We start from the raw sequence: 27,073 nt of genomic DNA on the forward strand, positions 1-27,073 counted from the left end.
CGCTTCTTGGACCTTGCAAATACTACAATAACAATACAGTGTACTAAATAATTAAAAACTTAATAGTTAGTTGGTTCGTGAAATAAACGTAGACTGGAATGAAAAAGACGCATAGACGACGAACTTTAACAAAATAATGTAAATTTCCATAAGCATATTTTGTTTAATCAACAGTGTTTAATTAACATTGATATTCTTTTTAATTCTAAAAGTTAACAATCTTATCAGTGTTCCTGTTCAATGATGTATACGTATAGATAACTTAAATAAGAATCTTATTCATTAATAAAGTTGCCTCTAATTGCGTTTTTTTCATGATGATCTACCTACATAATATACGAAATTTAAAACTCTAGCGTCGTTTTGTACTTTGATATATCGCCAATTAATTTTGTCACAGTTAAAAATAAAAATAATAAATAAATCAAACTATTCTTAACGAATTTGAAAGATTTATAGAGAGATTTAGCTAATAAACAACGGATACTAAATACAGGTTAATTTTGTCAAACAAATATAAACCTTATTCCACTGTAATAGAACACTAACTGTATGCTATATTTAGTATTATCCGAAATATTCCGGATAATTCCGGGAGGCGGACAGGCATCCGATATTATTCAACATTCCTGCGAATGCTCGCCATTCATAATAATTAACTCGGAAATTAGACCCTCACTATTATCCCGAACTTTTGTACCTACCTGGCTTTAGTTTTATTTTTCTTATTGCTAATATTTTGAATTGTTATGATGACTATGACGATTATATTTTCTTTCTTCTTTTCCCGGTTACTATTTCTGCACGAATAGAATTGCTGTATTTATATTACAATATCTGAAAACCAAATGAAAATGGCAATGCAATTATAATCGATATAAAAAAAATGAATTTAACTACTGTAGAAAAAAAAACGTATTTTTAAAAAAGGTCTTAACTAAACGTTTGGCCAGTAAAAACACTACCAATATCAACACAAATCCGTTTCACAGATAAAACCAGACTATTTATTTTATCCTTGGATAAAAGTAAAATTATTGTATCTGTCCAAGCGTTCCATATTCGAAACAAAGCAAATAGCCCGGGATTACAGTAAACGAACATAGCCGACCGTTTACGAATATGCACGAAGTATATAAAAATGGCGGAATGTTGACGAAAATGTTGCAGGTGTTTGAACCTTATTCGTGGGGTCTTATTCAGGGGTAGTGGTGCGTTCAGTCGCGCTCTGTCCCCATACATGGCGCCAGTCGCTCTACCGATCAAAGGCAACTTTTAGCCATTGTTTTTTACGTAAATAGAATATTTTTAAATAAAATACTTGGATTTGTTGGATGCTATTTTACAGCGTCCTTCGACAATTTTATGACTATGCTGGAAAATTAAATGCGACAAATTCTGAACTCCTAAAAATGCCTTCAAACGCTTTTGAAACACAATAAACTCTACACTATGCGATGCAAGTCGTGGGTCTATAATATATGTGTGTAGTATGTATGTAGCACAGCACGTTAGCTTACAGAACAGACAAAACAAGGAACACAGCTGCTAACGACACAACGTATGAAATTCTAATCGTCCGCCCGAGACCGCTGTCCTGAAATTTCCTTTCCAAATTACATTTCTACGAACCTTATAAGCTATTACCACAGCCAGTTATGGAAATCAGGGAAACAAATAGCCAACTTTTGCACAGTACACAAATTTCATAGAAATTACCAAATGTGTATAATTAATTAATGTATTTCAGACAAAGTTTGTGCCAGCGTTGAACGCATTACAATTTTGTTTTGGCCCAAGTTGATAACGCTATTCTTTGACCTTTTCGTGTACTCGACACGGAATTTGGATTATACAGGTTTAATTTAAAGTTTCAGTTCGAACTGAATGTATGTTATGTAAGTAGATATATATCGTTTCTATTTACTTACTAGCTCCTTTCATGTTACGTAGAGTTTGTAACATAAAATAATGTAAACGTAACCTAAAAAAATAGTTAAAGCTTATTTTTTAACCAGTTTAACCAAGAGCTTTCCTAAGTTTATACAATTAGAACCTTAGGGAAGACCAAGGACGTGTAAGACCAATTAGGTAACCTTAGGAAATTTCCTTAGACTTACAACCTCACATCAACTTTCTTGCTAGGTATTTTTTAATACATTTAACTCGAAAATCTTATCTGTCCGATGTCTTTCCCGCTATGTCTTATGTGCTAGGCCACGCCGGGGTGCCGGCTGCCGGTGCCGCCGTCAACCGTTCTTGGTCGCTCGTAACAGTTTGCAATTCAAACGTTCCTTGAATATTCACCCAGCAAATACCTGGCCCTAGCTTCTTATTAAATACCTCTAACATGAATTCTGATAGCATTTAAGAAAATTACATTCTTTGAAAGATGCATGATAATATGAATAGATTTTCTTATGTAAAACATGTTATGTAAGTTTTTAATACAAAATGAAACAAATTTTGATAAACTACTGCAACTAAAGCACTAGTTATACACAAAGCAGATTTTTTAACAACTTTCACCGAAATTTGCTTCACCCTAAATAAGCTGCCAAAAACATTTAGTTGCTCTCCTACACCATTTATCTGACCAGAAATACGAGTAAATAAACCGGTGTCATCCGCACTCCGTGACTCAATTATAAGAGAACAGCGCCATATCAACTCAAAAAGTCCTAATTCAAAACGTTCCAACAAAATTAATTCTGCACAACACCAAAGTATCATAATTCGTGTAATCAACACAATCAGGAGCATTACAAATAAATTGGGAAGCTCCTCACGTATCGTCCGTCCGCCATGATTCGTTAAGAGCAATTAAACATCAGAAGAATATTTCGCGCTCTATATTCAAACAATCGCTTCTGATTGACGGCGGCGCGTGAAGGGAGAGCGCAGCGCCGCGAGTCGCGCCGGAGAGACCCGACAACATCCGACGTGTTTGAATATGGAAGTGTTTATATCGAATACAATTCGGGAAGAAATGGGCATTCTATTTATAAATTCTAATCGATGACAAGATTCTTTATGGCCTTCATTCTGATATACTTACATGGAGGTTTTTATTATCGATCTATTTTAGAAAGCAAAATAAGCTTCGATCTGCCTAAGCAGTTACATATTTGAATTTTCGTGCAATTTTTTCCAGGATTTCCTTTAGATACATATACCTGTTATGTCTGAAAATGTCAGATATTAAGTTGTTTCCTAGATCGGGGAGCGACCAATTCCCAGAAAGCAGTTTGCCGTCGAAAATCGATGCTTCGTGGAAGTGGTCGTCAAGTTTGGAGAAATATCAGTGTGAAATGTAACACACCTGACATATCCTACGGGAAATACTTGTAATGGACTACCGTGTTGCGTTACCTGAGAAAATCAACGAGGAACTTGCCATTTGCACACTAGGTAATGTAAGTTGACAATTAGTGACGTTTTAAAATACTGAAGTTGTGACGAATTAAAGTTCAGTGTAGCATTGACTTTTATCAAGCAACTTCTACAAACATCCCATTTGACAATGCCTGCATGAAGCCACTAATTACACAATTAATTTCGTTCACATGCCCAACCAACCATCAATGTCCAACAGTGTAGTGTATTCACAACAAAAACACGTGTGTTTCCGATAAAGTACACAAACACGCTCACCTACACGTCACTCACGTATACGTGCACAGCGTGACTACTCGTGCGTCGCAATGTGCTTTATATTTTACCTGCGTAACTCTTGAAACAATTGCTGCTTATTTGTATTGGATTTGGTTTCAGAATATCGAGATTTCGGATCCGAGTTTTTGGCTCTAGATTGGAGTCCGATGGCAGTTGTAATGAACTCACGGTGTTTCCAGTACAGGCAGTTATATTATTTCTTACGCAACCTATTCGTTGGATTGGAGGTATAATTTGTTTTTTTTTAAAAGAAAAACGACTCCCGCACTAAGTAATTGAATCCTTGTGTCGCGATGGGTTTCACAAACATAAAATTCACATACACTAGACTCAGAACAAGCAGTCAAGGATAACACAAACGCTTGTCTTACGCGGGTGCGCAGTGGGTATTAGTTATTGGGTATTTGTTTGTTATTGGGCACATTAGTGGGTAATAGTGTGTATTACACACGACACGTCGTGCGCAGTGGGTTTGGCGTGATGACCTCAAGCACTCGGCTATCGGTGCAGTCTTCTATTAAAATTATTTTATTAAAAGTCTTTTTCACTGTCCTAGAATAAATTACCAAGCCAATCAAACGCTCCGGTTGGATGTTTGCCCCTTGCCATTTATAGCGAGACATACGCATAAAGATAAGAAGATATATTGCTATTAACAAAATTATTAAACTTTCAGAGTAAAAATTGCAATAACGTCAACAATTTTCTTATTGCTAAAATATTTTTTTACAATGTTCATGATAAAATTAAAAAGTTCTTTATAAAAATCCTTTTAACTTTATTACTGTCGAAAAATAAAAACCAGAGTAATAAAATTGCCCGAAACGGATGCAGTAAAGCTCGATTTTATGACTTTTATAACAAACGAATTTTCAATATTTCCCTAATTATATTCTTTATAAGATAGCTAAACTAGATTCTAAACGATTTTTCCTAAATCCATATCTATACTAATATATAAAGCTGAAGAGTTTGTTTGTTTGAACGCGCTAAACTCAGGAACTACTGGTTTGAATTGGAAAATTCTTTGTGTTGAATAAACCATTCATCGAGGAAGGTTTTAGGCTATACACCATCACGCTGCGACTAATAGGAGCGAAGATACAATGGAAAATGTGGCAAAAACTGGAAAAAATATTCAACTTCGAGGGCTTCTGTTCAAAAATTCTTAACTTCTAGTTAGTACCTAAATATAGCTATTTTCTTCATTCAAACAGATGTAAATAAAACACAGTTTTATCATTGTGATAAACAAACAACGCATTAAAAACACGTCTACTATCAGAGCAAGTAGATCATTCCACGCATATTCTAACATCACCATACATTGTTATTTTGGCTGAGGTTACACAATATCAAATTTATGGAACACTGGGCCCTATACATGGACACGGCGCCGGCGTTGTGAAACAATATTGCCTCTATGTAAATGTATGTTGCTCGATGACGAGGTAACTAGATGAATAAAACGATTTATTTAGGCCTTGTTTAGAGTAATGTTAACATGCTTGAATTAATGGATGAGTTAACTATGGTATTAAAAACACGGCTATGTATACTGAGTTCAAGTCCATCTAAATTTGTTAGAGGAAACTCTACATGTTATTACTCTATTATAGGTAAAACTAGCAGTTGCCCGCGACCTCGGTCCCGTGGGTAGAAGATATAAGTTATGATTTATAATTGTCCTGTTTTTTTTTCACATTTTTAATTGTAGGTATCTTCGCTCCTATTAGTCGCAGCGTGATGGTTTATAGCCTAAAGCCTTCCTCGACGAATCGTCTATTCAACACAAAAATAATTTTTCAGACAAACAAATAAACAAACTCTTCAGCTTTATATATTAGTATAGATTATTTGGTACAATAACATAGTACCTATCTATTCATTACAAATTGGCATAATTTTAAAAACTATTTTTTGAATCTAAAAGAACTCCCAATCGAAACACACCTTTCAACATGTGCATTTAATTATTTTGCAAAATTTTGGCCTGGTATCAACAACAGCCGGTTTAATATAAAACCGGTAATCCTTACACGTATAATTACTCAAGATTAGTCAAGTTACGAAATGACTAAATACCTAAAGTCGCCTTAATTGCTCTCGTGTCGTCAATACTGAGAACTAATAGTATTTAGGTAATCTTACAGTTTTGAATTTGGGAATGATGCCATTATTGGATTAGGAGATAACTACAAGTACTCAGAAACACGTTGCTGACGCAAGTGATTATATGTACTAAAGCATCTTAGCACCTTTCAAATACTCTAAAAAATAATGTCAATTTATTTACCAATTTATGTACCTACACAAAAAGATCTAATGAAAATTAGATACATTTGTAGTACTTTGTAGATAAAATCCAAATTACCTTATCTTTGAGTCTCATTGCAGTGGTAGTTATCAGAAATTTCAAATTAGATATTTTACACTTACATGCACTTACAGCTCTATTGGAAATTGTTACCGCGAGTAATTGTAAGCCAAGTTAATGAGGGCCGCCAAGAATTCAATTATCCCCTAAACGTTAAGCCCCGGGGGTCTCACACTGGACCCCGCATCGCCAGCCCTTTATAAAGACTTGCGCACATTAATTGATCACATTTACGGGAAACCTCGTAATTATTATGTAAATTGGACGACAATGGAGCTTTTTAATACAATGTTTTGTTAGTTTCTTTGTTAAATCCATAAAAAATAAGGAAAACCACAGATTTAATCTTTTTGACATATTATCATGTCGTGTGGCTTAGGACGGATACGGATGTATTTTCGCTATAGTCACTGTAGATGCTTATTTGCATTCCAAAATTTTAACTGTCAGATTTTAACTCACAGCTATAACGCAAACTGGTGGAATTTTACTATGCTGGCGGAAGCAATGATCGTCTAATTGTATATACCTTATTCAGAGATTAATTAACGATCAAATGCACACTTAAAAAGAATAACCTGTAGACTCGCCGTGTTTAACAAATTAATAAATTTGAATTTGAATTTTGTTTGTACCAAATAAGTAATTTTGAATGTTCTATTTATAACACACATGAATCATACCGTAGCGAGACATATTTTTTTATCAGTATTATAAAATCAACAGTTGTGCCGTCATAATGGATGAATTGTTATCCCCCTAATCTCAAGTATATTTGGATGATGTGTAGATAACCAGGGTCCCAATTCTGCTATTTACAATGGCCGATGAATAAATGGAAATTGGATTCAATGGGCATTAACCGTATTCTATGCACTTTTATGCGAATAGTTGTACAATTTATTGACAAATAGTTTAAGCAACCTGTATCTAACATATATCATTAAATAAAAGGTTTACGATTTAAGGGAAATATAAATAACATCTAAATTCAAGTTTTTCTACATTCTACTTTTAACTATTTAGTTTGATGTCGTCTCAACGATAATAATAATAAAAGGTTGTACCAACTGAGACGCTCTAACAGCTTATGTTATCACCCATCTATTTATAGATCAAACTGACAAAAAAGAAACATAAATTTGGGATCCGGTAAAGAATTACCTTACTGATTAAACTACAACATGTTATAACGTTTTAATAAATCACTTCTTAATTATAAAAATTGTAATAATCTATATACTAATAAATAAAGATGAAGAGTTTGTTTGTTTGTTTGAACGCGCTAATCTCAGGAACTACTGGTCCAAATTGAAAAATTCTTTTTGTGTTGAATAGACCATTCATCGAGGAAGGCTTTAGGCTATAAACCATCACGCTGCGACTAATAGGAGCGAAGATACAATGGAAAATGTGAAAAAAAACAGTGCAGGTATTAATCATAACTTATATCTTCTACCCACGGGGACGAAGTCGCGGGCAACAGCTAGTAATTAATAAGTGTCAAGCCTTCTGCCTATACCGTTGCTGGTCTTGTACTCATGTGAAATGTTAAATCTGTTGTTTTGTGGAAGCAAGACGGCGTTATGCGTTTTGTATAACTCCATCTTACTTCCTCTGGCTGCAATATAACTGTTTTAAGAGTTCATAATGCAGACACTGAACGTTCAGTCAGGTTTTTATTTCGACCACTCGACATATATCGAGACCGCTCTATTGATATATATGGCCGCACTTATTTCACGGGCAGTTGTTAATGATCATCCGAGACAGTAACACCAGTAAGCCATGGTGCAAGTGAAGGTTACCGAAGGTTTCCTAGAGGGGGAACTTGTTAACAATGAATTTGGAGGGCAGTTCTGCAGCTTTAAGGGCATACCCTACGCTCAGCCACCTGTTGGTGACTTAAGATTCAAGGTAAGTTTGGCAATTATATTTTTTCTATTTGTAAATTTAGGAAATGTTTTTATTAATTTAGTAAAAATGCATTTATTGCGTGCATTTATTTAACTTTAATTTCAAAACCATTAATTGCTGTTTGTTAAATACTAATTCGGCAAATACAAGAAATCGATCATTAAAAATGAATTATGTGTTTAGCTGGTTTATTTTAAGGTAACAAATGTATTTGTAAATAAAGCGAATCACATAAAACTAATTTCGATTTGATGACCACGATTGGTCGATATTATACCATGTTTGCAATTTCTTACTTTAAGCTACGAATTCAGCGATTAAAATTGGTTTATTTATTATTTATTAATTAAAACTTATAAACAAATAATTAAAATAATAAATATTTATTTATTAAAATTTATAAATAAATAATTAAAATAATAAATAAATATATTTTGAATAAATAATTAATAAATAAAATTCTCAAAGATTACAAACATTAATTTTCGATTGTTTTGAATAGAAGCGATTTATTTGATTAAACCAAGTGAAGTATTTATTTTTTTAATAATATACCTTAACTTTAATATAAAAGCCAAATTGTTTCTTATGAATAACTAGTTGTCGCCAAGTTTTGTCTAAGTCCGTTCAATGGTTTCTGCGTGAAAAAGGAACAATTCATGCATCAATAACCTTCGGGTTTATCACAATAGTAGAGGAACTATGACTTTTTATTTTTATAAGTCACAGTATTATTTTATTCAACAACTCGTCATGAACGTAAAATATAATAAATGGTTACCGTAACTCGAACCGTGATTTCAGGCTCCACAACCTGCAAAACCATGGGACGGAATAAGAAGCGCAAAAGAGTTTGGTTCAGTAGCCTATCAGCATGACATGTTCAATATGTACCCTCCGCGAGGCGGCGAAGACTGCTTATACCTTAACGTGTACACCCCGGAACTAAGGCCCGATAAACCCTTACCAGTCATGGTCTGGATACACGGAGGAGGATTCATGTCCGGCAGTGGCAACGATGACATATACGGCCCGGAGTTCCTTGTCAGACAAGGCGTTATATTGGTCACTTTCAACTACAGACTTGAAGTGTTAGGCTTCCTCTGTTTAGACACCGAAGACGTACCTGGCAACGCTGGCATGAAAGATCAGGTAGCCGCTTTAAGATGGGTTAACAAAAACATTTCCAATTTCGGCGGTGATCCTGACAATGTAACCATTTTTGGTGAGAGTGCTGGCGGTGCTAGTGTCAGCCATCATTTAGTGTCACCTATGTCGAAAGGATTATTTAAGAGGGCTATAGCTCAAAGTGGTGTCACAACTGCCTCTTGGGCTAAAACGTTTAAGCCACGCGAAAGAGCGCTAGTATTAGCGCGGCAATTGGGTTACGAATCTGAAAACGAAGAAGGATTGTATGAGTTCTTCAAAGCTGTGCCAATTGAATCACTGATTCATAAACAAACACCTATTTCATTTGCAGAACAAGAATGTTCTTGTTTCCAGTTATATTTTGGAATTGTTTGTGAAAAGAAATTTGGAAACGATGAGAGATTCTTCTTTGATAGAGTTTCTGACAATTTAGAGAATAACTGCATTCATGAAGGTGTCGATGTAATCACAGGTTACACTAAAGATGAAGGTGTTTTAATATATGCGTTTGGTGAATTAGCTAAGATGATTAAACAGGCAAATAGCTTGAGTACATATTTCACCCCTAAACATATTTTGGAAAACTTGCCACTTAGCGATCAAATTGCGGTTGGAAAAAAGATCCGAAACTATTATATGAGCAATAAAAACAGAAAACAGGATTGGGAAAAGCTGGCCAGCTACTTCGGTTTTGAGATGTTTATATACCCCGCTCTTAAATGGACAAAAATCGCCTCAAAATCAAAAAGGAATAAGATCTACCTTTACAGATTCAGTTGTATCTCTGAAAGAAATATAGCATGTAAGGTTATGCTCTTGGATCGTGTAACTGGGGGCAAACCATTAACGGCTCATGTTGATGATCTGTTTTACTTGTTTAACAATAAACTTGGACCAAAAGCAGACATTAATTCGAAGGCGTTTAACCATATTGAGAACGTGACTAAGCTTTGGACCAACTTTGCTAAATACGGGTAAGCATGAAACAAAAAGTTTAAATAACTATTTTTAACTCAATAAGTCAATGATTTATTGCATAGATTGCCAAGTGTCTAGCCAAGATAGACAACTCCAATCATCTTGAAGAACGTTGTTATTACTTATCAGTCTGACTTACTTATTCATCATTTTGATACAAAAATTACTGGTGTGTGCTTAAACTATTATATAGTCTGCCCAACTGCTATACCCGAGGTCGTGAGTTCGATTCCCACCCAGGAAAAACAAATTTCTAATGAACACAATCCTTTGTTTTGTTTCTAGGTAAAATTTATCTATAATATGTTGTTTTTATACATATGTAAGTGTGTTTATCAGTTATCTAGAACTCTTGAGACCAGATAGCCTTGTGTGAAAGTTGTGTAATATTTATGTTTTACATACACTATATTGATTCTTGTTATTTATAAATATGACCCCTTTTGGTTTAGTTCATTTTTTATGCATCTTTGGATCGTATGTTCTAAATACTACTTTTTTACAGAAACCCGACACCAGACTGTGAGCTAGGAGTGAAATGGAGTCCTTATTCATTCGGGAATGAAGAGTTTCTAGATATTGGCAATGTGCTGGAGGCAGGCACTGCTCCGGAAAGTGACGAGTTTCAGTTCTGGGATGGCATATTTAAGGAATATCTTCCCCAATTAGAGAACCGAATATTCTATCGTTCAATTTAATGTTTTTAATTGTATACAAATAGTGCACAGAAATGAAATGTATACCTCACTCAGGACTCTAAGCCTGATTGAAAGTAAAGTTCACTTTACCAACCAGAAGAAACGAAACAGATTAACGAGACGAGATTTAAAATTCGCCGGCAACAGCTAGTAACGATATAAACATGTTTACTGTTGTTTTTAATAATATGTCAATTGGGGGACATTTATTTTTGTTTCCAAAGTTCCGGTACTTCGCTTATGACATGCGCTACTAATTACTTTCGAACACTATTTAAATGTAAATTTATTTAATAAACGTTTGTTTGAAGTCTTAATTCTACTTCTTTGTGTACCCTAATTGTCTCGACTATTTATAAACGGTCTACAATTGAATTTACATAAGAACATAATACAGTGACTTTGACTTAGTTATTTAAAAGTCATGCTACTCACATTACCTTAAACGTTTTCTGAGTAGACTTAAAATAATACTGTATGCATATTCAATTACTATATTACGTGTAGAAATTGTGCCATCGCACGTGAAATTTAAAACTTTAAATGTATGAAAATTAATGTTTGTAATAAATAGCTTTTTCTTGTTACTTTTATTCTTCGAGTGCTAAAGCCATCAGACCGCTCCTGAATTGTGAACAAAGTAGTCAACGTCACGTCAAATTTTTAATATACGTGACACTAAAAGTGATAATAGCTTGGTTACGAATAAGCTCGTCAGAGCATCTCAATTTTTGGTTTATTTATAGAGCGTAAACCGTACAGTTTAATTAATGACGTGATAGTGTGAAATTCTTTCGGTGAAATTACTAGGAAACAGAATGTATTTTGTATCTTAAGATATTTTATTTATATTAATTAAAAATATGTATATTTTTTAATATAACGAAAATTAAAGCTTTCCAACTCTCGTGGTTTAGGGAATCGCGAATACCATTAAACAATGACGTCACAAAATTAGAAGTATTAGAATAAAGAAGGCAAAAACTGCCCCGTGGCGGTGGTTTATCGACATTAAGCCCTCGAATGACACGACTGTGCTCGTTTTGTGACCTCGCGCGCCGGTGACCCAATTCCTTTGCTCCCACAGGCCCACGTGATGCCCATTCCATACACAACATCTTAAATATCAGTTAACACTGTAAAGATTCGACGGTGTATCTTTTACCTCTACGAGGAATAAGTTTAATGATTTTAAGAAACATATTGCAGGAATATATTTCATGACGTAATGTATTTTTATTGATAGAAAACTGAATTATGGAGTGTCGTTCCTTACTGTTTTTATAATTTTGCGGCTGTACCTATTTTCTTTATTTTGTATTACAGTTATTATGTTCAAATTAAAAAAGATAAACGGCTTAAATACACCGCTTGCAATAAGAACACCCGTATTAGGTAACTATTAAAATGTCGTTAGATAAAAAAGATGCATCTATCTTATCTAGCCTGTCTCTAATCTCTTTTGCCCATCAATGTTTGTTTTAATGTAAATACTAATTACTCGTTTATTATCTGTCAAAGATAAGGAAACAAACAGTCATGCTACATAATCTTTTTGACAGAATTAGTCACCTGACGAGACTTCACGCTATGATTATATAACATAAAATACACGCACAGGTCAATAACCATCAAACTACATGGCTTTTATCATAACTAAACTGTTTATGCTGATCTACGCAAGATGGCTGGCAGGAGCTGGATGCGTGCAGCCCCAATTCTGCTATTTACAATGGCGGATGAATGAATGAAATTTGGCTTAAAATGACAATTTTCGAATTCTCTTAAGCATTTTTCTACACATTAGTTTAGTACGGGGCGGTACACTCAAGGTCAATACAATTAACTTAGAAATGCTTAAGAGAATAGGAATAATTTCAAATTCAATCCAAGTGCCTCTCATTCATCGGCCATTGTAAATAGCAGAACAGGGTCCTTGAAGATAGGTATCGATGGCCTATTTATAGTATGTAGACGTCATAAAAACAAACTGATTGAGATATAAATAGATAAAAATACGATATTTTACTGATTAATAATAACTACCGCATCATATGATTAACAACTACGGTTCTTTGTTATTTCCACTTTGTACTGGTACAATCTCGTATCTAAGGCATTGTTTTTTGTTGTTTGTGATTTGTTGCTAACAGACATAAAATACGATGTTTATTAGTCATTCAATAGCGAAATAATATTACCTACTAACGTATTGATCAATATAGTACACAATGAATATTAGACATACATACTACCTGACTCTCGGGACATTGTTTGCGTTGCGTAATTGTATATGTATAAAGTTACCTACCTCTCTTCAAGAAATAAAGTGACCAATGCAGCAGAACTTTCTGAAATTAGTATGTTTACCTTAATAGAAGCAAATTTAATATTCACAGACATTATTAATATGTACAGAGTAGGATTAATAGATATAAACAAAATATTTTGTCTGCAAGGATAACCGAGTGGTTGAGGTCATCACACCATGTAGGTTTGGAGCATGACGTGTCGCGGGTTCAATCCCCGTGTAGGACAAGCATTTGTGTGAACCTTGAATGTTTGTCCAGAGTCTGGGTGTCTAATCGTGATTTATGCATATGACTTTAATGTTTGTGAATCCACCGCGACACAGGGAATAAGTTCTTTAACAGCAGGAGTCGCAATTTAAACAAAAAAAATGTGATTCCAACCGTTTTGATATCGTTAATTGCAGTAAAAACCTGCGTCCATTGTTAGAATTTTAGCACAATACAATTTCATTCAAACCCTTCATCCAAAAACTTACTTAAATAGGCACATAGGTGGTACTTACGCAATTATAAAATTAGAGTTGGTTGTATAAAAAATCTAATTTTAATTATGAGAATAATGTAAATACATTGAAAAAAAATCTTTAAAATTTTCATTCAAAACTATCCAAGTAGATTTCATATATCAGTATTTTTTTTAGTTGCAACAATCTATAATATCGGTAAACCCTGATTCATACATAAAATAGTATTCAATATAACTCATATTTTTTATTTAGTGACTAATATAACCATTAAAATAATCAAATAAAACAGAACATGCCAATAAATCATCTCATTTGGAAGGCTAAGACTGGTTTTAGATGATTTATTTTAAAAAATCCCATCTAGCGGTATTTATGTACCGTATTTTCTGTTTAATTCTTTTAGACATACTGGTAAACTTAAGGAAACGGGCCTTATTAAAAAGACGGGAATGACGTGAAACTGCAGTCCATAGAGACATTGCCTCCTCTAAGAAATTCAGATAATATGACAGTACAAAGTACACATGTACTTTCTTAATTATTAACAAAGTACGACAAAAGCATTTCTATACCTTACGACTTTTGTTTACTTTTGAATCGATGTGCTTTATAAGTAGGATTTTGCACAGAAGGAACCTTAGGTTTCACACAAGAAAAAAACGGCTTGAATGTAAGTCTGAGAATGGAGGGATGGCTCAATTGAAATATGCGATTATTCACGACGGCCAACTTCAGCAAACTTTTTTGGCTGTCATCAGCCTTGGCTTGTCGCTAAGTACGAGTGTTTTACAAAGATCGACTGCCTATCTGACCTCCTCAACCCAGTTACCTGGGCAGCACCGTACAGCAAAGTAAACCTTGTCGGACTTTCTAGCTTCTGTTTACCCCGTAACGACTGTCAAAGAGGAATAACACCCGGGACCCGCAATTTAACATGCCTTCCGAAACACGGAGGAACTCGTTATGCCATGGATGGTCACCCATTGACCAACCGTTTCAAGCGTAGCTTAATCTGTGCAATTTGTGCAGGTACAGCTTAGCCACTAGCTCCTTTTTTTACCGTCTAGTCAACAGCGTATGTCCGTGTTATGAAATGAATAGTTTTTGTATTTGGTAACACCGAAATAACATAGGAACATTCTTATAACTACCGGTCCAACCAGTTTACCTTCAATTTATAAACATCATATATATCTTTTCGTATGTTTGTTAAACCCGCTTAATGGAATGTTATATTTTCAATAAGATCATCTACCTTGTTAATACGAAAATAGAATCGTTATAAATAAATTGTAAATCAAGGTCAATAAATTATTTACAATTTCTTTGATGAAATAAATATTTAAGAAGTTTACGTCAAGATACGTGCGTTTAACATAAACGTATATATAAAATTACCTGTGATATTTTTTATCGAACGTATGTACATTTTAAGATTAGATAATTGCACAGGTAAACCATGGACCTTTGTACTGTTTGTAAAGAAACCTTGCGTGAAATACTTATTTAAATAGCTATGATATTTGTTATTTAACATATAATTAAAGTTATTAAATTTTTACCTGTCATGTTGTTATTCTTGCGGTATAATGATTCGCAAGTAGGGTTTGTTGTAATTAACAGCTTTAGAAGGTATCTATGTCTTGAGGAATACTTTTTTCATTTATTAAAAAATTAAAACAACGATTTTTTACATTACTACAGTGTTGAACTGACAGTACAATATAATATAGAATAGTACGTACAGAAGCTGCACTCTCTCATCTCGAAGAAAACCGCCATTATAATAGCCAAAAAAACTTCCATAAAATGAGGATAAAATTGATAAGAATGAATTACAAAGACTCGACAACACAAAAAACCCAGCACGCATGCATATACATAATTTTAGATAAAGATGTAAATGACAACTGGCAAAACAAAGTGATAAGTCTAAGACATAATTAGAGGCAATCACGATACACCCGTAGTATTATTTAAGCGTTGCCGAGCTGTGTCGGTTGTCAATAATGGTGCAAGTTAAAGTTACTGAGGGTGTCCTGGAGGGAGAGCTGGTGGATAGTAAATATGGGAGCAAGTTCTGCAGCTTCAAGGGGGTACCGTACGCTCAGCCGCCACTAGGTGACTTAAGATTTAAGGTACGATAGACACAAGTCTGTTTACTGTTTACTTGATACGTTACATAGTCGCAAGACGTCTGTCGCAATTAATGGTTCACTTTAATTTAGGAAACAAAATTAGATTTACATACGTTAATTTCGGAATCTGTTATGTAAATAGTTGTTTGGTTTTAGGCACCTGTTCCTCCTAAACCATGGACTAGAGTTCGCAAAGCCAAAGAATTTGGACCGATATGTTACCAATATGAAATGTTTTTCGACAAGGGAGCTCGAAATGGCAGCGAAGACTGCTTGTATCTCAACGTTTATACACCAGACGTTAACCCTGAGAAACCACTGCCTGTCATGTTCTGGATCCACGGTGGAGGACTAATCTCCGGTAGTGGAAATGATGACTTCTATAGCCCCGAGTTCCTATTGAGACAAGGTGTTGTCGTTGTCACCATCAATTACAGACTTGAAGTATTTGGTTTCCTTTGTTTGAACACTGCAGACGTGCCTGGTAACGCCGGAATGAAAGATCAAGTCCAGGCTCTCAGGTGGGTGAACAAAAACATTTCTAACTTTGGAGGAGATCCAAACAATATCACCATATTTGGAGAAAGTGCCGGTGGGGGCAGCGTGAGTTACCACTTAATATCACCAATGTCGAAAGGATTATTCCAAAGAGCCATATGCCAGAGTGGTGTGAGTCTTTGTCATTGGATGCACGGTTACTATCCCCGAGACAAGGCTCTAGCATTGGCTAGAAAGCTGGAATTCTACTCTGAGGATGATAAGGAATTATATGAGTTCTTTAAAAAACAACCAAAGGAAGCTCTGGTTGAGATAAATGATGTACCTTTTACTCTATTCGAATTAACGGGACAACCTAGTGTTGAATTCAATATTGTGGATGAACGAAAATTCGGCAATAATGAAAGATTTTTCTACGGTGATCTTATGGACGTTGTTTCCAATGGCACTCATGAGGGAGTAGATATTATGACCGGATATACTGCCGACGAGGGTATGCTGGCTTTGGGTATCATAAAGGATTTAGACAAAGTTCTGTTCGCAGCAAGGAACTTGCCACAGGTCTTCGTTGGCGAGGAGGTCTCACTTAACTTATCAGTAAAAGATCAGATAGAAATGGGGAAGAGGATAAGAAATTATTATTTCAAAAACCAAGCTAAATATAACTGGAAGGATTTAGCAAGATTTTATTCATTTGATCTGTTCGTACTGCCTGCATTGAGATGGATCAAGCTTTGTTCTCGAACAAAGAAAAACAAAACCTATTTATACAAGTTCACCTGCAAAACTGAAAGGAATATCACTTCCAATTTAATGGGACTAGGACACCTGCTTCAAGGTGAAATCGTTGTAGCTCATGGTGATGAACTTATGTATCTTTTTAACGCTCACGAAGCAGCTATGGATATTAACGTAAACTCTGATGATTTTCAACACATTGAAAGAATTACAAAACTTTGGACAAACTTTGCAAAATACGGGTACGTTTGACATGAATGTTAATATTTATATAGCCATAAAATTCTACTCCTTGTGTATGTTACTGAAATCCTTCTAAAAGACTGGACTGATTTGAATGAATTTGATTGTTATTATTACGGGTTTTGATGGCGTCAGCTCAGCAGGACGACATTATTTAGTTCAGCTAGTTTTATGTAAAATCATCCAAAAAATACAAATATAAAAATGAAAGTAGGTACAATGGTATTGCTTATTTCTTTAGAAATTTCTGCCAGCAGACCTGCGACAGGAGATAAGAAAAAGAAACATAGACACAGACACATCAACTGTAATAACTTAGCAACATCGACGGTTGTTTACCTTTTGATAATGATAGTTATCCTTATCGAATGATCTAAATTTGGTGACATTATTGATTAGCAAGTGTATGTTATTTATTAATTTGTAAAAGTCCAAAGAGCGTTTGTTATTATTCATCCGGAGTAAATTTTCGGTATTAACTTTTAAAGTAGAGTTGTTTTATATGACAAACCAAATCTTTTTACTTGTTTTTCTGTTCAGAAACCCTACACCTGATGGATCTTTGGGCGTGACCTGGAAGCCTTACACCATTGAAAACCAAAATTATCTGGACATCGGTAATAAGTTAAGTACAGGGACATCGCCAGATGAAGAAGAATTACAGTTCTGGGAGAAAATATTACAAGAGTTTGGTCAAAAACTTTATTAGAATATGTTTTTTTATATATTTTTTCCATCGTTTTTTTATAAATAATTGACTGTTTAACGATTTCTTTTACTTTTGTTCACCTAGATGATTAAGCTGTCACGTACAAATACCAGTTGGTCCATCTGTGTGTAATTTGCTTTTTATTCTATCTCGCACTTAATATACCCAGGTTAAACCAAATAATTTGTTTCATTTGACATTTCAAAATACTACATAGCATAATAATAGATATACTATATAAGCCTCTACATGTTGGACCTGTGTCCCCGTGCAGGCCTTTAAAAAGGACCGGGTCTCTTCACATGAAGTGATCCTGTGACTGAAAAGAGATACACTATAATATATGTTACATAGAGCAATAAAGTTGTTAAAAGCGCACAAAACATTCGTTCCTAATAGGAGTTACTTAAATATAGAACATAGATAAACACTTTAGATATCAAATTTAATTCACTTTACCATTTTTCATAATTTTGTTAGTTTTAGTTACTCTACGCAAATACTAGTGCCTCCTCAACTTGTCATATTTATTTTTACGTTGATAACCGACTTTAATATGAGCAAAGTAGCAGGCGCAGAAAGAAAATATTTCCTTTTTTTCTAAGTAAGATAGTCTCGTTTGCTATTGCAATGTCTAAAATCAATTATATTTGCGTACCTCATTTATTTGGTTTAGTTCAGTTATCAATTTTGATGGATAAAGTATGGAATTTTCAGATAATTGTACTCACAATTGCATAACTGGAAAAGAGCTGTATTTAAAAATATTCATTAATGCTTTAAAACAACGCTTAGTACGATTATTTCATGATCAATTTAGTAGTACACGGGTATTGCAAAAACTTAATCATATATACTATAATTTGACAATTAAACACCAAAAGAATGTTTAATCGACGTCACATATAAAAGTATGATAAATATGCACCTAAGTGATGACACCTACAACGGTAGCAAAAAATCTATTACAGCAAAACTAAACCTGTCGGCTATTGAAATAAAGACGTTGATGACGTCTATGCGTAATCGATATTATTTCGCAACTATTCGTTTATAACTATTATTGCAATTGATGAAGTATTTTTAGTAGTTCGCTTGGCTTTGTTGTTGTTGTAAGAACAATGGTTCAAGTGCGAGTTGAAGAAGGGATCCTAGAAGGAGAGAAAGTCGGTAATGCGTTTGGAGTACCGTTCTACAGCTTCAAGGGAATACCGTACGCGCAGCCACCCATCGGAGACCTCAGGTTTAAGGTATCTATACAAATGTAATTGTTTTAAGTATTATAAATTGTTGAATGAATTCAATAGTAATGATCATGGAGTTTTGTAAACAAAGCCTAAACTAATACTTGAAGATAATCTCAAGCTTCTTAAACAAAATTGTCGTTAAATTGATCAAAATTTTATGGAAATTTATGATGAGAAAGTTATTTATTCCAATGCGCTAATGCGGTATTCAGATACGACCTGGATAAACCGGAACATTTGTAGCTCTTATGAAAAGCACAACAGGGTATTTAAGGATTGACCAAACAACACCTAATTGTGTCTAGAAAGCTGTGTCACTACAGCTTTCTAAACACGATAAGGTGTTGTGTTAGGTGTTAATAGCATCTCAGCTATTAGACCAGTCAAACAAAATCATCTGGTGAACCGCTAGGAAAATAGAATCTGCATTGCCAGATTTAAATAAGAAACAACAAAATAAAACACTTATTCCTCAGCATATTTTTGTCATTTGCTTCTGATGAAGGACCTTGGAATTAGAAGCATTTTTCAGGAAAACGTATTTAAAAAAAAAATACTTGGATTCAAATTATGGTTAACTACCTTCTTTGCCCGTTGGACTGCAAAGTTAAAGATCACTACAAAACCCGCACAAAGTAATGTTTTTTTTTAATTCATTTGCGTATTGTAAAGTAGTAAATATCAATGCAGCTTTTCCTAAAACGATAAAGAAAAAAATCATGAAGACTGGTGTCTTCATGATTTTTGACACACCTAAGATTATTCAAGGGTGTATTAAACTACGTCAGACTTACTAACACGTTAAACGGCTTAAAGTGTGACAACAAGTTATAACCTATCAAACATATGAAAAAACAATAGGAAGCATTATGCGTGACGTAGAGACCGACGTATGGTATTTATAGGTAATTGTTGTGACAATAAATTTAGAGGACAATCGGTATTAGAAATAAGCGTATTTTTTTAAACTACGTCAACACGACCTCATGACGTAGTTTTAAAAAGGTTACAAATAACCTTGGTAATCAATTTGGACTTTTTCCCAAATTAAATACGAAACTTTAATATCTTACACGTTTTAAAATAAAATTAGGTATACCGCAAAAATAGATATTGATAGTTTTCATAGCACGTTAAAAATATTTCGTTTCAGGCACCCGTACCTCCCAAACCTTGGAGTGGAATTCGCAAAGCCAAAGAGTTTGGACCGATGTGTTACCAGTATGACATGTTTTTCGACAAGGGAGCTCGGAGTGGCAGCGAAGACTGCTTATATCTCAACGTTTATACACCAGACGTTAACCCTGAGAAACCACTGCCTGTCATGTTCTGGATCCACGGTGGAGGACTAATAACTGGTAGTGGCAACGATAACTTCTATGGCCCCGAGTTCCTATTGAGACAAGGTGTTGTCGTTGTTACCATTAATTACAGACTAGAAGTATTTGGTTTCCTTTGCTTGAACACTGCAGACGTGCCTGGTAACGCTGGAATGAAAGATCAAGTCCAGGCTCTCAGGTGGGTGAACAAAAACATTTCTAACTTTGGAGGAGATCCAAACAATATCACCATATTTGGGGAAAGTGCTGGCGGGTGCAGTGTGAGTTACCACTTAGTATCACCAATGTCGAAAGGTTTGTTCAAGAGAGCTATATGCCAGAGCGGTGTGAATCTTTGTCATTGGATACAAAGTTATTATCCTCGATACAAGGCCCTAGCATTGGCCAGGAAACTGGGATTCTACTCTGAGGATGATAAAGAATTATATGAGTTCTTAAAAAAACAACCAAAGGAAGCTTTGGTCGAGATTCGTGTGCCATTAACACTTTTCGAAGCATTAGATCAACCTAATGTTTATTTTAGTATTGTGGATGAACAAGAATTCGGCAACAATGAAAGATTTTTCTATGGTGGCCTTATAGACGCTGTTTCCAATGGCACACATGAGGGAGTAGATATAATGGCAGGATATACTGCCGACGATGGTGTTTTAGCATTGGGCATCATAAAAGATCTAGAAAAAATACTGATAACAGCGAGAAACTTCCCACAGTTTTTCGTTACAGATAATTTTGGATACCAACTTTCAGTAAAAGATCAGATAGAAATGGGCAAGAAAATAAGAAATTACTATTTAAAAAGCAAGGCTAAATATAACTGGAAGGATTTGGCAAGGTATTATTCAATGCTCTTGTTTGTAATGCCCACAGTTAAATGGCTCACACTTTGTGCTGGAACACAAAAGAACAAAACATTTCTGTACAAGTTTACATGCAAGACTAAACGCAATGTCATCGCCTACCTAGTAGGTTTAAAAGATCTACTTCAAGGTGAAACTGTTGCATGTCACGCTGATGATCTTATGTACCTGTTTAACGCTCACGGGGTTGCTCTGCCTCTTACTGTAAATTCTGATGACTTTAAAAACATTGAAAGAATGAAAAAACTTTGGACTAACTTTGCTAAATACGGGTAAATTTCCATTGAATATCCATAGACTATTTTACTTAAAATCACAGAAAGTAAGCAAGCAAGTAAGTTTCAAATAACGCTTAATGATGTTTCAAAAACTTGTCCAGTTGAACTTTGGATTATAATTATAAATGATTGTAGCTACTTCATAGCACTGATAGTCGTTGTTTACACACTAATAATTATTATCTGCTTGTCCAGAAATTAAGACAATTATGTTTTTACGCTTATGGCCTTAGATCCTCTGAACGTTTACCGATAATATGTAATTGCATCATAAACAACACTATTTTGAGGACACAAAGATATACACCAACAAGTGTAAAAAATCCTATATCTATGAAAGTAAAACATGGCTGTTCACGCCAGTCCCGATACAAATTAGTTTTCTGTATAGGTTGTCTTATCCTGGGTTAAATTCGTATGGGGCAACGAGTAACAGTTATTTCATTGTATTGTTTTTATTTTTGTTTCAGAAACCCAACTCCTGACGACTCTTTAGGAGTAATCTGGAAACTTTACACCACCGAAAACCAAGATTATCTCGAAATAGGAAACAAATTATGTACGGGAACATTTCAGGATGGAAAAGAATTACAGTTCTGGAAAAATACCTTACAAGAGTTTGGTCAAGAAATGTAAAAAACTGAAGTATTTGTATATTTTGTTTGGGGAAAACTGTTACTCCGTATTTATTTTCAAAAAAAAATGTTTAGATATAGATTTTGTTTTATTTTTCTTTCTTAGGTTTTTAGAACCTACCTCATCGTTAGTCGTAAGTCATAACGAATGTAGCTTGAAGAATAAATAGTATACTATGCATACTATAGATAATAGTGAACACAAACGAAAAAAGAACTACTACATTACCTTTATAATACTTTCGAGACTTTCGTCTTCTTCAAACATGAACAACAAGATAAAAAGCATGTGAATCATGTGTTACCTCATCGACCAATCCTTAACTGTTAATTGATTTTAAATAATAGGTAATAATAAAGACTACAATTTCACAATATCATTTTGAGAGATTTTTAATAGCCTACACACACAATTACGTGATATCTATAAGTAATATCCACATAAAGATATCACCATTCATTGGAGAACGAGTATAAAATATCCTCAGTGTATCTCGAGCGTAGCTACGTGGCAGTTGTATGAACAATGGTTCAAGTACGGGTTAACGAAGGGATCCTAGAAGGAGAGAAAGTCGCTAACGACTTTGGGAAGCCATACTTCAGCTTTAAGGGGATACCATTCGCGCAACCACCAATCGGAAACCTCAGGTTTAAGGTATCTATATTTTAGTTCCTATTATTTACATATTTAATAAACATACTGTCTAATATTCAGGTATTCAAAAGTGTTCTTAGTCAAATAGTACACAATCTGAAGTCCCGATGATTAAAAAGTATTATTTATGACATAACTCAAGGCTCCTCAAACAAGCTGATCATTAAAATAATATTTGATTACTTTAGCTCTATTCTTTTTGCATTGTTTTTGTTACTCGATTATGAAGATATAATTCTAACAATACGCCATACATCAATATCGTTTGTAGATGATGGTAGTTTTTTCTTCATATAGAGAATAATATCACATTTATGAAACCATAAACCTTTAAAGCAATACACTCTTTTTTTGGACCAAAGTGTTATTAACTTCCGTGATAATAAATATTGTCTTGTTTACCTTGGCTTACAAAGGGTATCTGACCTTCATAAGCCAAAAATTCTAATTTTTTTTGTCCAATATAGGCACCAGTACCTCCTAAGCCATGGGATGGTGTTCGCAGTGCCAAGGAGCATGGCCCAAATTGTTATCAAAACGACATAGTGTTTGGACAAGGGTTGGTGGGAAGTGAAGACTGCCTCTACCTCAATGTTTACACACCAGACATTAAACCTAATAAACCTCTCCCAGTTATGGTCTGGATACATGGAGGCGCATTCATCTCGGGCAGTGGAAATGATGACTTCTACGGTCCAGAGTTCCTTTTGAGACAAGATGTCATTGTTGTCACTATTAACTACAGACTTGAAGTTCTAGGATTTCTTTGCTTAAACACCGAAGAAGTACCTGGAAATGCTGGCATGAAAGATCAAGTACAAGCGCTTAGATGGGTGAAGAAGAATATCTCTAATTTTGGAGGCGATCCAGAAAATGTGACAATCTTTGGCGAGAGCGCCGGTGGAGCAAGTGTTAGCTATCATTTAATATCACCGATGTCAAAAGGCTTATTTAAAAGGGCTATACCTCAAAGTGGTGCGTGTCTTGGTGGCTGGTCTTACGGTCATCGACCTTTTGAAAGAGCTTTAGCATTAGCAAGATCCTTAGGATTTTACTCAGAAGATCCCAAAGAGTTATACGAGTTCTTTAAAAATCAACCTATTGAGTCACTCGTTTCTGCAACACCTACGATTGCTCTACACGAAACAGCGAGAGTAGGTAAAGATATTTATTTCAATATTGTGGATGAACTAGAGTTTGGAAACAACGAGAGATTCTTTTATGGACATGTGTACGACCAGGTCCTGAAAGGAATTCATGAGGGAGTAGATGTTATGACAGGGTTCACAACAGACGAAGGCCTGGTCAGTTTAGGCTTTGGAGAAGTGCTTTCGAAAAAACTAGAGATGGTAATGAAGTACCCTGAATCATTAGTAACCAGGCCGTTGTCCAATGCTCTATCAGCCGATCAATTAATCGATCTTGGAAAAGAAATCAGACAGTTTTATTTCAAAGACCTAGCTAAAATTTCTGACGACTGGGAATCACTAGTAAATGTTTACTCGATGGATCTTTTCGTATATCCTACCATACGATTTGTAGAAATCTTAGCGGCTCTAGAAAAGAACAAAATTTATCTGTATAAATTCTCTTGCAAATCTGAAAGAAACGTATTAGCTCATGTATTTGGATTAACAAAAGTAATCGGGACCAAACAAGTGACGAGTCACGCAGATGATGTGATGTACCTGTTCAATGCCAAAGCTATGAAGACCGGTTTGGACGCAGGTTCCCCCACTTTTAAACTAATCGAGCGGGTCACAAAACTATGGACTAACTTTGCGAAAAATGGGTGAGTAAATAACAAGCGACGCCAAATCAATAACATAATCAATATTTGATGCTTTAGTTTCTCAAATCTTAATATATCATGGCATATTATTCCAGTAATAATGTAAATGTAAAATTTCAGAAACCCGACACCCGATGACTCCTTGGGAGAAAGATGGAATCCGTACACTGCCGAAAATGAAACTTACTTCGAAATAGGAAACAAGTTATCTACCGGCTCTAGACCATATGCTGAAGAAATACAGTTCTGGAAAAATATATTTGCAAAATATGTATCTCAACTGAAATAGTGCGATCAAACCGTAATCGTTGATAACATGACCTGTTTTATTCACTTTTGACGCAATTAAATCGGGGGGATGTACCTGGCGGAGTAATGCGACTGTGTTATCGCGTCACACTGGTTTTCAACTAAGATAATAACCCACCTGTTGACTTTGTTTGTACTCAAAATTGTGAGAAATAAATAATTCAGACATACATATCTTTGAACCTCACTGGCCTTCAAAACCCGAAGCAATTAATGCATTGTTTCTGATTTCTTTCTTATGATCTTGATCATCGCTATGCAAAACAAAATTTCAGCTGATTTGCGATTATTAAAATTGATAATTATTTATGATTCAAAGCTAATTATCAGATAGTCAATTTTAAGTTAGGTCAAGATAGTAAACATACAACATTTTGTACGATAATGGCCTTGATAACAGACGTATTTTATGTCACTAATATCCTATTCGCTTATAATACACAATTATTTTTATCGACACATGCATATTTTCTAGATATTATAATTATTTACAATTTTACAGAGTTAAATATTTACAAGTTAAAAAACAAAAAACAATTAAATCAAAGCATCAAAAAACATCTAGATATTGCAATAATTCAAAAGCCTAACAGTCCCGCACCTCATACATACAACACGCAAATCTATCAATCAACCGCCTTTTCGTCTAGTGCAGATGATTTATGTGGTGATGTCGGTGATATAATGTCCTTCATGACGAAACAGACCGATACCAGAGCAATATCCCTTACTTCAAAAACCTTTTGCTGGTCGATAATACACATTACACGTGTTACAGCTTCTTGGTGAGGCTTTTGTCAAAAACGCCTAATTTTACTTATAACCGACATTTATTGAAAAACATGTCCACATCAACAACATCATCATAATAACAACAGTCCATGGTCAAGATAATCATATCTATAATAATTTACAATAACATTTTGAAAGATTTTAGATAACACATACACGAGCACCGTATCTTTAAGTGTTATGCACACTTATAAATGCATATCACATTAAATATGGATACATGAAGTGACAGTGAACGACGGTATCCAGGGCTCCGATTCTGCTGTTTACAACGGCCGATGAATAATAACTAACTTATGTGTTCGGATTAACTTTATTGGATTGAAAGAAGTGTCAAGTCATGCTGGTGATATTTTGTACCTATTTAATGAGAAAGCAATAAAAACTGGTTTCGACACAATTTCCCCTTCATTTAAATAGTCAAAAAGGTCCAAAATATGTCTGAGTCACATTACTAGCAAATATAGTTCAATAGTTCGTACTTAATATTGGTCTTTGTACAGCTTCACACACAGGTATACACAGTATACCTACATCAAACATAATTATTTCTAATTTAGATATTTGAAGTAATATAAATGTGAACTTTCAGAAACTCATCATCCGATGATTCCTTTGGAGCAAATGGGACAAACTTTGACATATCAAACGGAAAACGAGCTATCTACTGTCTGTTTGAATGTCTACGGTCTCAGTCCTTATGCTGAAGAAATGCAGTTCTAGCAAAATATTTTTAAATATGTACGTCTAAATAATTCGTACGATCAATCCGTTTTCATTAATAACTAGACTTGTTAACGAGGTTTCTAGCAGAACCTAAAACACTGACTTTCTAAAATAAAGTTTAAACCGACTGTTTTCCTAAAACACATTCTCGAATGTTCCGCGCCCACAAAGACTTGATGCTAACATAAATTCTGGGAGAATTCGACGGAGCTCCAATTCTGAATATTTGGGTATTCGGGCACTCGATTGGGAACGATTAAATTTTCAATTAAAATGCAGCGAGCGACGAACACATGGTTTAGCTTTGTTTACTATCGCACAAAATGTTCGCGCCACAGTTTCCGTGTATTAATTTAGCTTGGACCAACGTTTTATATTACAGCGTGAGTGCAAAGCTTAATGATGTGGTGCTGTTGGTTTTGGTCAATATAAAGCCATTGGATTAAATGGTTTTGTAAGCAATTTATTTGTTTACTTGTTAAAAGCGTGTTTTCTTCTATTTTACTTACCACTCCAGTATTTATGTGTACCTACATTAAT

At 34.7% G+C, this 27,073-nt stretch overlaps 3 protein-coding genes across 3 annotated transcripts; all 3 read left to right on the forward strand.

Annotated features, from left to right (window-relative positions):
• The first annotated feature begins 7,814 nt into the window (after window positions 1-7,814).
• Window positions 7,815-17,906, forward strand: LOC113505755. Its single transcript, XM_026888561.1, has 6 exons — window positions 7,815-7,969; window positions 8,774-10,092; window positions 10,602-10,788; window positions 15,544-15,711; window positions 15,868-17,189; window positions 17,731-17,906. Exons 1-6 carry the CDS (start codon window positions 7,841-7,843, stop codon window positions 17,897-17,899), a joined length of 3,294 nt encoding a protein of 1,097 aa, XP_026744362.1. The 5' UTR covers window positions 7,815-7,840; the 3' UTR covers window positions 17,900-17,906.
• A 799-nt stretch (window positions 17,907-18,705) lies between these two features.
• LOC113505953 (venom carboxylesterase-6-like) lies at window positions 18,706-22,292 on the forward strand. The gene is made up of 3 exons (XM_026888839.1): window positions 18,706-19,149; window positions 20,300-21,618; window positions 22,095-22,292. Exons 1-3 carry the CDS (start codon window positions 19,021-19,023, stop codon window positions 22,258-22,260), a joined length of 1,614 nt encoding a protein of 537 aa, XP_026744640.1. The 5' UTR covers window positions 18,706-19,020; the 3' UTR covers window positions 22,261-22,292.
• A 349-nt stretch (window positions 22,293-22,641) lies between these two features.
• LOC113505951 (liver carboxylesterase B-1-like) lies at window positions 22,642-25,187 on the forward strand. The gene is made up of 3 exons (XM_026888836.1): window positions 22,642-22,914; window positions 23,382-24,706; window positions 24,827-25,187. Exons 1-3 carry the CDS (start codon window positions 22,786-22,788, stop codon window positions 24,993-24,995), a joined length of 1,623 nt encoding a protein of 540 aa, XP_026744637.1. The 5' UTR covers window positions 22,642-22,785; the 3' UTR covers window positions 24,996-25,187.
• Window positions 25,188-27,073: the final 1,886 nt, after the last annotated feature.

Source organism: Trichoplusia ni, chromosome 27, assembly GCF_003590095.1.
Source record: "Trichoplusia ni isolate ovarian cell line Hi5 chromosome 27, tn1, whole genome shotgun sequence".
In the NCBI taxonomy this organism is placed as follows: domain Eukaryota; kingdom Metazoa; phylum Arthropoda; class Insecta; order Lepidoptera; family Noctuidae; genus Trichoplusia; species Trichoplusia ni.